This window comes from Callithrix jacchus, chromosome 4 (genome assembly GCF_049354715.1).
Source record: "Callithrix jacchus isolate 240 chromosome 4, calJac240_pri, whole genome shotgun sequence".
Classification (NCBI taxonomy): Eukaryota; Metazoa; Chordata; class Mammalia; order Primates; family Cebidae; genus Callithrix; species Callithrix jacchus.
The window spans coordinates 93311016-93323524 of NC_133505.1; the positions used below are offsets into that span (position 1 = coordinate 93311016).

The window sequence follows — 12509 nt, forward strand, 5'->3', positions numbered from 1 at the left end:
CAGTGCCATCTCTGCTCACTGCAGCCTCAGCCTTCCAGATTCAGGCTAATCTCCTTCTTCAGCCCCACAAGTAGCTGGGACTACAGCTGAATAACATGACGCCTGGCTAATTTTTATACTTTTTGTAGAGATGGGGTCTCCCTATGTTGCCCAGGCACATCTCGAACTCCTGAGTTCAAACAATCCACCTCCCTCAGCCTCCCAAAGTGCTTGGATTATAAGGATGAACCACTGCACCCAGCCTAGCCTATGATTTTTTAAATAGGACTCTTCATATCTATTCTTTCTGTTCATTTTCTTTTTGGTCATTGTACTCTTGCTTTTTCTAAAATCAAGGCCAATTCAGTATCCCAGCTTCCTTTTCCTTTTTATTAAAAGTACTAAAATATTTTTGCCCTACAAGTTTAAGTTTCGGTTTTAGTAAAATATTTTCTTTTTGACTTAAGAAAATAACAGACCCTATCAGTTCTCTCTACTTATTTTCTTTGTTGCCTTTTGATCCTATATCTTAGATATTTTATTCAAATGAATGTGGCCATATCCTGTGGCTACCTCTCATGTATCATGGTTTCCTTCTGGTCTTTAAAACCCATTTTTGTCTCTCTACTCCATGTGTCTTTCAGATGACTCTTACCTTTATTATTGCTATCTGATACTAATAGTTTAAGATGCTAATTCATAAGAAAAAGTGTTTCGGGCTAGGTCTACCCCTACTCCTAATTCTTAAGCTGGTCCAGCCATGAGAAAGGTGATTTGATACTCAGTTTTATGGTAGCACTAGAATCTCCACTATTAGGGAGTAGTTCCTTATTTTATAGAAGCAAAATTTTTTTTCAGTACTGATAAGTTTGGAAATATGGAAATATTCTCAGTTTTATAATAGGATTAGAAGGGTTTTGTTTCAGATAAGATTGTATACAAACAGGTAGTAAGAGTTAACAATAAGGATGACATTTATTGATCATTTACTATGTGCCAGGCATTATACCAAACTGTAACACATACTTAATCTCCTTTAATACAGCAATTTAATGAAGTTTAAGTGCTATTTTGACCTCTATAAGTGGGATATGAAAGGTCAAAAATGTTAAATAACTTACAAATTTGCATAGCTATTAAATAATTTCATACCCAAGTCTTAGCTTTCAGTACTTACACATTTCTGCTATTCTATGCAGTTCATTTTACATACACACATACAAGACTGAGCTGCAGTGCTTTAGAAGGGGAATCCTTTCGTAAGTTGCTATAACAAGATTTGAGAAAAACAGATCTCAATCTTAACTAAATTCTCAAATCAGTGTAGATCAAATTAACATTTCCTATTTGCTTTTTCACAGACTGAAGGGGCTGGACTTGCTACCTGTATAGAACTATGTGTAAAAGCTCTTCGCTTGGAGTCTACAGAAAATACTGAAGTGAAAATATCTATTTGCAAGACCATTTCATGTTTGTTGCCTGATGATCTGGAAGTTAAACGTGCTTGTCAACTGAGTGAATTTCTTATTGAGCCTACAGTAGATGCATATTATGCTGTGGAAATGTTATATAATCAGCCAGACCAGAAATATGATGAAGAGAATCTTCCAATACCAAATTCTCTACGCTGTGAGCTGTTACTTGTATTGAAAACTCAGTGGCCCTTTGATCCAGAATTCTGGGATTGGAAAACCTTGAAACGACAATGTCTTGCATTAATGGGAGAAGAAGCATCCATTGTGTCTTCAATAGATGAATTAAATGACAGTGAAGTATATGAAAAAGTAGACTACCAAGAAGAGAGTAAAGAAACTTCTACAAATGGACTTTGTGGTGGAGTTGGTGCTAATTCTGGCCTTCTTAAAGACATTGGTGATGAAAAGCAGAAGAAGAGAGAGATAAAACAGTTAAGAGAAAGGGGATTTATATCCGCTAGGTTTAGAAATTGGCAAGCCTACATGCAGTATTGTGTGTTGTGTGACAAAGAATTTCTTGGTCACAGAATAGTACGACATGCTCAGAAACATTACAAAGATGGAATTTATAGTTGCCCCATATGTGCAAAGAACTTTAATTCAAAAGAAACTTTTGTCCCTCATGTCACACTGCATGTTAAACAATCTAGTAAAGAGAGACTAGCAGCTATGAAACCATTAAGAAGATTGGGAAGACCTCCGAAGATCACAACTACCAATGAAAATCAGAAGACTAATACTGTGGCTAAACAGGAGCAGCGACCTATAAAAAAAAATAGTCTCTATTCAACAGATTTTATAGTGTTTAATGACAATGATGGTTCAGATGATGAGAATGATGACAAAGATAAATCCTATGAGCCAGAAGTGATTCCAGTCCAGAAACCAGTACCTGTTAATGAATTTAATTGCCCTGTAACTTTTTGTAAAAAGGGCTTTAAGTACTTTAAAAATTTAATTGCTCATGTAAAGGGGCATAAAGATAATGAAGATGCCAAGCGCTTTCTTGAAATGCAGAGCAAAAAAGTTATTTGCCAGTACTGTAGACGGCATTTTGTAAGTGTTACTCATCTCAATGATCACTTACAGATGCACTGTGGCAGTAAACCATATATCTGTATACAGATGAAATGTAAGGCTGGTTTTAATAGTTATGCTGAGCTTTTAACCCACCGAAAGGAGCATCAAGTCTTTAGAGCAAAATGTATGTTTCCTAAATGTGGAAGAATTTTTTCAGAAGCTTATTTACTATATGATCATGAAGCACAACATTATAATACGTACACTTGCAAGTTCACAGGTTGTGGTAAAGTTTATCGTTCTCAGGGTGAGCTGGAAAAGCATCTGGATGATCACAGTACTCCTCCTGAAAAAGTGCTGCCTTCTGAATCCCAGCTTAATTCATCTGGAGATTCCATTCAGCCTTCCGAAGTGAATCAGAACACAGCAGAGAATACTGAGAAAGAAAGCTCTATGCTTCCTTCAGAAAATAACATTGAGAACAGCTTACTGACAGATAGAAGTGATACTTGGGAAAAAAGCAAAGTAGAATCAGCTGTGACCAAACAAGACCCGATTTCTCCCTCTGAGCTCAGGCAAACTAATGGACCATTGTCAAATGGTTTGGAAAACCCTGCTACTACTCCTCTGCTTCAATCCAGTGAAGTAGCTGTGTCCATTAAGGTGTCTCTCAATCAGGGGATTGAGGATAAATTTGGAAAGCAAGAAAACACAACTGTGGAAGGCAGTGGTGAAGCACTAGTTACAGACTTACATACACAAGTTGAAGATACTTGTAATGATTTGTGTCATCCAGGTTTCCAAGAGAAAAAAGGACAGGATTGCTTTAGTGAAGCCCAGATGACTCAGAATTCTTTAGTGAATTCAGAAACCCTCAAAATAGGTGACCTTACCCCACAAAACTTAGAAAGACAAGTGAACAACTTGATGACCTTTTCTGTGCAAAATCAGGCAGGATTTCAAAACAGTTTACCAACTTCCAAATTTGAATGTGGAGATAATGTTAAAACATCGTCCAGTATTTATAATTTACCTCTTAAGACATTAGAAAGTATTGCATTTGTTCCACCACAGCCCAGCCTAAGTAATTCACTAGGAACTCCATCAGTGCCTCCAAAAGCTCCAGTCCAGAAATTCAGCTGCCAGGTTGAAGGATGTACTCGAACCTATAATTCTTCACAGAGTATTGGGAAACACATGAAGACAGCACACCCTGATCAATATGCTGCATTTAAAATGCAGCGCAAAAATAAAAAAGGTCAAAAAGCTAACAACTTAAATACACCAAATAATGGAAAGTTTGTTTATTTTTTGCCACCACAGGTGAACAGCTCAAATAATGCATTTTTTACATCACAGACCAAAGCCAATGGGAATTCTACTTGTTCGGCCCAGTTACAGCATGTCTCACCTCCCATTTTTCCAGCTCATCTAGCAAGTGTGTCAACTCCATTGTTGCCCTCAATGGAAAGTGTCATGAATCCAAATATAACTTCTCAGGATAAAAATGAACAAGGTGGTATGTTATGTTCCCAAATGGAAAATTTGTCTAATACTGCCTTGCCAGCACAAATGGAAGATCTCACCAAAACAGTTTTGCCTTTGAATATTGACAGTGGTTCAGATCCTTTCCTTCCTTTACCTACAGAAAGTAGTTCAATGTCTCTCTTCCCTTCACCAGCAGATAGTGGGACTAACTCTGTTTTTTCCCAACTGGAAAATAATACAAATCATTATTCCTCACAGATTGAAGGAAACACTAATTCCTCCTTTCTAAAGGGAGGTAATGGGGAAAATGCAGTTTTTCCTTCACAGGTGAATGTTGCAAATGACTTTAGTAGCACCAATGCCCAACAATCTGCACCTGAAAAAGTTAAAAAAGACCGTGGGCGGGGCCCAAATGGGAAGGAAAGAAAACCCAAGCACAATAAAAGGGCTAAATGGCCTGCAATTATCAGAGATGGGAAATTTATCTGTAGCAGGTGTTACAGAGCTTTTACTAATCCCAGATCACTGGGTGGGCACTTATCCAAGCGATCTTACTGTAAACCACTGGATGGAGCTGAAATTGCTCAAGAACTTCTACAGAGTAATGGACAGCCTTCTCTTCTTGCCAGCATGATTCTCTCCACAAATGCAGTAAATTTGCAGCAGCCGCAACAATCTACCTTCAATCCAGAAGCATGTTTTAAAGATCCATCATTTCTACAGCTTCTTGCTGCTGAAAATCGCTCGCCAACATTTTTACCAAATACATTTTCTCGACCTGCTGTGACTAACTTTAATACCAGTGTTAGTCAGGAAGGTAGTGAAATTATTAAACAGGCTTTGGAAACTGCTGGCATTCCCAGTACATTTGAGGGTGCTGAAATGCTTTCCCATGTTTCAACAGGTTGTGTCTCTGAAGCACCACAAGTAAATGCAACAGTGATGCCAAATCCAACTGTGCCACCCCTGTTGCAGACTGTATGCCATCCAAACACCCTGCTGACCACCCAGAATAGGACATCAAACTCCAAAACTTCCTCCATTGAGGAATGTAACAGTTTGCCTGTTTTTCCAACGAATGACTTACTACTGAAGACTGTTGAAAATGGTTTGTGTTCTAGTTCATTCCCTAATGCTAGTGGGCCATCGCAAAATTTTACCAGTAACAGTTCTCGTGTTTCTGTTATAAGTGGTCCTCAGAACACAAGATCCAGTCATCTAAATAAAAAAGGAAACAGTGCTTCTAAGAGAAGAAAGAAAGTTGCTCTTCCACTAATTGCGCCTAACGCTTCCCAAAACTTGGTAACAAGTGACTTAACAACAATGGGACTCATAGCAAAAAGTATTGAGATCCCAAATACTAACCTTCATTCAAATGTCATTCCAAGTTGTGAACCTCAGAGTCTGGTGGAAAATCTAACACAGAAATTAAATAATGTTAACAATCAGTTATTTATGACTGATGTAAAAGAGAATTTCAAAACCAGTCTTGAGTCCCGTACAGTGTTAGCCCCTTTAACATTAAAAACTGAAAATGGTGATTCCCAAATGATGGCTTTGAATTCATGCACAACTTCAATAAATTCTGATTTGCAGATTTCTGAAGATAATGTTATACAAAACTTTGAAAAGACTCTTGAAATTATTAAAACTGCTATGAATTCTCAAATACTTGAGATAAAAACTGGAACTCAGGGTGCTGGTGAAACATCACAAAATGCTCAAATAAATTATAACATTCAGCTTCCTTCAGTAAACACTGTGCAAAATAACAAATTACCCGATTCTCCTCAGTTTTCCTCCTTTGTAAGTGTCATGCCAACAAAAAATAATGTTCCTCAGTCTGAAGTATCACATAAGGAGGATCAAATACAGGAAATCTTAGAAGGCTTACAGAAATTAAAATTAGAAAATGATCTATCCACTCCAGCATCCCAGTGTGTACTGATAAATACATCAGTGACACTGACTCCGACGCCTGTTAAATCAGTTGCAAATGTCACAGTTGTCCAGCCAGTTTCTGAAATGATAAACATTCAACTTAATGAAAAAGTTAATAAACCTTTTGTGTGTCAAAATCAAGGCTGTAACTACAGCGCTATGACAAAGGATGCACTATTTAAGCACTATGGTAAAATTCATCAATACACTCCAGAAATGATTCTTGAAATTAAGAAAAATCAATTGAAATTTGCTCCCTTTAAATGTGTAGTACCTACATGTACAAAAACATTTACAAGAAATTCTAACCTTCGGGCACACTGTCAGTTGGTGCATCATTTTACAACTGAAGAAATGGTAAAGTTAAAAATAAAAAGGCCTTATGGAAGAAAATCTCAGAGTGAAAATGTGTCGGCCCCACGAAGTACACAAGTGAAAAAACAGCTAGCTATGACAGAGGAAAATAAAAGGGAATCTCAGCCTGTTTTAGAATTGAGAGCAGAGACCCAAAATACCCACAGTAATGTAGCAGTGATCCCAGAAAAACAACCTGTAGAAAAAAAAAGTCCTGACAAAACAGAAAGTTCTTTGCAAGTGATTACAGTTACTTCAGAACAATATAATACAGATGCTCCCACAAACACACAAACCAAAGGACGAAAAATTAGGAGGCATAAAAAAGAAAAGGAGGAGAAAAAACGAAAGAAGCCAGTTTCCCAGTCCCTTGAGTTTCCAACAAGATATAGTCCTTATAGACCTTATCGATGTGTTCACCAGGGATGCTTTGCTGCCTTTACGATACAGCAAAACTTGATTCTCCATTACCAGGCAGTACACAAATCAGATCTACCTGCATTTTCAGCAGAGGTCGAAGAGGAAAGTGAAGCTGGTAAAGAAAGTGAAGAAATTGAAACTAAACAAAGTTTGAAAGAATTTCGATGTCAGGTAAGTGACTGTTCTCGAATTTTCCAAGCAATTACTGGCCTAATACAACACTACATGAAACTTCATGAAATGACTCCTGAAGAAATTGAAAGTATGACTGCTTCTGTGGATGTTGGGAAATTTCCATGTGACCAGTTGGAGTGTAAATCTTCATTTACTACATATTTGAACTATGTTGTTCATCTAGAAGCAGACCATGGAATTGGACTAAGGGCAAGTAAAACAGAAGAAGATGGTGTATACAAATGTGATTGTGAAGGTTGTGACCGTATATATGCAACTCGGTCAAATCTCCTCCGACACATTTTTAACAAGCATAATGACAAACATAAAGCTCATTTGATTCGTCCAAGAAGATTAACTCCTGGCCAGGAAAATATGTCAAGCAAGGCAAATCAAGAAAAGTCAAAGGCTAAACATCGGGGAACAAAACATAGCAGATGTGGAAAGGAAGGAATAAAAATAACCAAGACCAAACGAAAGAAAAAAAATAATTTAGAAAACAAGAATGCAAAGATTGTGCAGATTGAAGAAAATAAGCCTTATTCTCTGAAACGTGGGAAGCATGTATATTCTATAAAGGCTAGAAATGATGCCCTGTCTGAGTGTACGAGCAGATTTGTAACCCAGTATCCATGTATGATAAAGGGATGTACTTCAGTTGTTACAAGTGAAAGCAATATAATTAGACATTATAAGTGCCATAAATTATCTAAGGCATTTACATCACAACACCGAAATCTTCTTATTGTATTCAAACGGTGTTGCAACTCACAAGTAAAGGAAACTTCTGAGCAAGAAGGTGCTAAGAATGATGTGAAAGATCCTGACACGTGTGTATCAGAGAGCAATGATAATTCAAGAACAGCTACAGTTCCACAAAAGGAAGTTGAAAAAAATGAAAAAGATGAAATGGATGAACTAACAGAATTATTTATTACAAAATTAATAAATGAAGATAGCACAAGTGTAGAGACCCAAGCTAATACCTCTTCAAATGTAAGTAATGATTTTCAGGAAAGTAACCCCTGCCAGTCAGAAAGACAAAAAGCAAGTAATTTGAAGAGAGTTAATAAAGAAAAAAATGTCTCACAAAATAAAAAAAGGAAAGTTGAGAAGGCTGAACCAGCATCAGCAGCTGAGTTAAGTAGCGTGTGTAAAGAAGAAGAAACTGCTGTTGCCATTCAAACCACTGAGGAGCATCCTTCATCTTTTGACTGGAGCTCTTTTAAGCCAATGGGATTTGAGGTATCATTTCTGAAGTTTCTTGAGGAGTCTGCAGTGAAGCAGAAGAAAAATACTGACAAAGACCATCCAAATACTGGGAATAAAAAAGGGTCCCATTCAAATTCAAGAAAAAACATTGATAAGACTGCTGTGACTAGTGGAAATCATGTATGTCCTTGTAAAGAAAGTGAAACCTTTGTACAGTTTGCCAATCCATCACAGCTTCAGTGCAGTGATAATGTAAAAATTGTTTTAGACAAGAATCTTAAAGATTGCACTGAGCTTGTCTTAAAGCAACTTCAGGAAATGAAACCTACCGTCAGTCTGAAAAAACTTGAAGTACATTCAAATGATCCAGATATGTCTATTATGAAAGATGTCAGTATAGGTAAAGCCACAGGCAGAGGGCAGTACTGATAATTAATGTAATATAAATATGTCATTTACCATTTTATTTTAAATAGGAAGCCATCAAGCATGCTAGAATTGTGAAATTTTCATTATATTTTTTTTTGTTGTTGACATGAATTTACCTGGCCAAAAAAAAGAAAAACATGACATTTGTCATGTAAAACTTTTTTTTATCCCTATGGGACTTGAGGAACAGAATCGTTACTTCAGTTATTGTAAATAGTGAGCTAAACCTCAAATTTCTATCACCCCATTGCCCTTTTCATGAACTAAACTGAATTATCTGTGTGATTGGTATGTTTCACCAGGTCACTGCTCATGTATAACAGTACTCTTTATTTGTAGATACCTTTTTTGTATATATTTATTATTGTAAATCATGTGCTGCCACCAGCAGTCTGTAAGTCTAAACTATTAAATGACACATTTATATTTGGAATTTTAATTTTTAACTAAGCGATCAAGTTTTTAAAATTGTTCTTTTATTGTTTTAAATTAAGAACTTTTTGAACTAAAACCAGAAACTCTGCCATAGTTCATTGATTTTTACATGGAACATTTATTTACAAGATATCAAGATGACTTTTCACAAAATAGGCACATTATATCAACACTTTGCTCTGCTTTGTAAATTTGCCATCCAGGATTTTGGGGTGGTATTCATGTGAAATTAAAGCAGATTCTCTAGCAGTTTCCTATAGCTACAGTTTTTTTTTTTCATTGCTTCTAATTGGATATAGTTAATGAGTCCATGAAATATAATGGAAATGTGAATAAAGAATTTACTACATTGAAGATTTTAAACATTTGGTATTAAAAAAAAAATTCTTTGTGAATGTGATAGAAAACTAGTAGTGTGGAGCAGTGTAAATATTTGAGGTGGTGATTTGTGAAGTAGCCCAGTATTGCCTTAAATAAAATCACATTTCATTTCTTGTTTTATACATGTGATCTTATAAAGATTTTTTGTTTTGTTTTGTTTTTCATTTTCTGAGATTTATAGATTGGTGTATAGCTTTAAACTGTATAAAGTTTTGTGGAAAGATTTTTTTAAACATTTTTATAAATCTTAAAATTGATATCATCAAAGTGAGCCCATCTTGTGTTTATAAAATGCAAGAGTTCTTAACATTTATAATTACATAGATAAAACACTTTCTATAAGGAAGTTGGATGTTTTGATTTTACTGTTTATAGATGTTAGATTGTACAGATTTGTCTGTATTTCTCACCATATCTAATGATACTTTTTTCATTAGATTGGTCTTCAAGAGCAGTATTAGTTGTTATAATTATTTTGGTTATTCAGTATATAGTTAGCTCTTATAGTTTAGCTTTATTCACCATATTTATACTGTGGATCCACAGCCAGAGGTAGAGGTTATTCCAGGAGAGTTTTACCTTCATTTAAGTCCAACTAAAATCAGAAAAGACAACATCCTTTCAATATTTACTTTTGTTTCTGTTTGCCGTAAATAGTAGCATTGGTTTTTTTAATTTTGTGTCTGTTATAAAACAATTGCATTCACAATATTATTGGCCTGAGATATTGATGATATTGTGATGGTATGAAAATGTGTACATTCCCTGTGCAACATCAGATTTGCAGGAAAAATGAAGCACTTACTGAAATTGCTGGTACTCTGAATAAATAAGCATGGTCAAGGAGTGAACTATTTTCTTTTGGAAATTTCTTTTTTAAGTTTTATTATTAAAGTATTATTTTATTTTTTAGGGCCTTTTGGGTCTTATTGAATAGTTCATTTCACCTCTTTAAGACTTACTACCAATAAGCATAAAACTTGACACATTAAAATCCCTGCCCTTTGGTAAGCCCACTGTTATTTATTAAAATAAAGGTTGTTTTTTGGGTGATTAATACATGGGTTTTCTTTCTTTTAAATTGACAATAATTTAACTTGAGTGATTTTAAAGTTAAATTTTTGTTAACAACTGAATGTTTTCGTACAGTTTTCTTAGAAGTTGACCTAGCTCTTAAAGGTGGGCCCTTGGCAAAACTGCCCTATATAGCACAACAGCAAGTAAGTTTATTTCTGATCATTGTAATTGTGAGCCACTGTTAAGGGAAAATGCCAGTGTATTTGGGCTTTTCTTTTGTTCATTAGCTTAAGAAAATTTATAACAACATTTCTGTTGTTCTACATGTCATGGGGAAGAGTTTGCCAACATTTAATGAAGATTTTTATATTACAGGTAATGTATGGTAAAGGTAATTATAAGGGAGTGAGATTTTTAGCATGAAACAAAATCAAATTATGGTAAAAAACCGATATGAATTTATACAACGGCATGTTGGTAAATTTAGATACAGAATTTAATGCCTAAGTATTAAAGAATCAAAATATATTTTTTCATGTAATAGTTTTCCCCAGCCTATTGTCTTGAGGTATCTTCTACAGCCTAAATTTGCCTAAAGTTTCATCATTAAAAAGTAGGGGTTTTTCCTCTTCTGAACCCCCAAATTTGCATATTGCAGATCAGAATTATGTTACTCAAAATATGTCATTTTAAGTGAAATGTAATCGTTTTTGAAATTTTCAACAGTGTTAAATTTAACATAGTTAACATTACTATTTTAAAGGGCTAGACAGATTTTTAAGGCAAATATTAAGCAGTCACAGTTGCTATACATAATAAGATGAAAGTACAGTAATACTACAGCTAGGGACATCAGAAAGAATGCACTGTGCTTTGCGGGGGAAAGGAGGTAGGTATTTGTGAAAATACGAGTTTTGAAAGATGAGTGAAAGCTCCTTGGTTCAGGGGGACAAGGTAATTCGAGGCTTGGAGGTAGCGTGTAATTTCAGTATTGCCAGTGGGCCTTGGAAAGATAGGAAGTTGAAGAAGCTGAAGAGGCAGTTGGTGGGGGATCAGGAAGGTTCTTGTATGCTGTATTAAGTCTTTATTCTGATTTTTAAAAATTGTTATTGAATGTATTTAGATTGACCAATTTAATCAGTATCAATTTTAGATAATTGTCATGGTATAGTGGACAAATTGAATAAGTTGGATATTAATTAGGGGGATCTAAAATAGTCCAGGCAAAAAATGATGGGAGCCAAAAGAAGAAAGGCTAATGAAGTTGGGAAAGAAACTAATGGATATGAGAGATTACTATAAAGTAATGTCTAAGGCAGCCTGTTTGAACCAGGCATGTGGAAGGTGATTGCTGTGATGAAAGAAGTTTTCTAAATTGTGTGCTGTAGTTTGTCTGTCTCACTGTCTTTTTTTTTTTTTTTTTTTGAGATAAAGTCTTGCTCTTTTGCCCAGGCTGTAGTGCAGTGGCACGATCTCCGCTCGCTGCACTCTCCCTCTCCCAGGTTCAAGCGATTCTTCTGCCTCAGCCTACCCAGTAACTGGGACTACAGGTGCCTGCCACCACACCCAGCTAATTTTATAGTTCTGGTTCAGTGCAACTTCCACCTCCCAGGTTCAAATGATTCTCCTACTTCAGCCTCCCAAGTAGCTGGGACTACACCCAGCTAATTTTGTATTTATAGTAGAGACAGGGTTTCACCATGCTGGCCAGGCTGGTCTTGAACTCCTGATCATAAGTGATCCACACCCACCTTGGCCTTCCAAAGTGCTGAGATTACAGGCATGAGCCACCACACCCAGCCTCTCTTAAAGAATTTAATGCATGTTTGCTTATTAAAGACAAATTTTGTAAATATGTAAAAAGTTAAAGTGGGAATTTTCCAGGCTTAATTGACCATGAGAACATTTTTCTTCTTTTAATGTTAATACTTAGTTATATCCCACTGAACTAGCATTCTAAAGAACATGCTTTGGGAAATGCTGATCTAAAGTGACATTTATTCAGCCAGCACTGATAATCAACATGTCTGCACCAATTCAGTTGTTACCAGCTATTTGCAAATGGTGATTATTCTGATTGGTCAATTTATATATCCCAATTGATTCCTTTGCTGTATTGGTTGTAATGTTTTGAATATTACCTGGTAATCAAATAATATTCATTGAATCTTTTAATTGTGATTG

General features: G+C 35.7%; 1 protein-coding gene across 6 annotated transcripts in view; it reads left to right on the forward strand.

Annotated features, from left to right (window-relative positions):
- Positions 1-10365, forward strand: part of ZNF292 (zinc finger protein 292) — a 103274-nt gene extending 92909 nt beyond the window's left edge. For all 6 annotated transcript variants that reach the window (XM_035296296.3, XM_078369747.1, XM_035296298.3 and 3 more), the window contains one exon: positions 1341-10365. In XM_035296296.3, the coding sequence (XP_035152187.1) occupies positions 1341-8492 (7152 nt within the window). In that variant the 3' untranslated portion in view covers positions 8493-10365. The remainder of the gene's footprint in view (positions 1-1340) is intronic.
- The last annotated feature ends 2144 nt before the right edge of the window (positions 10366-12509 follow it).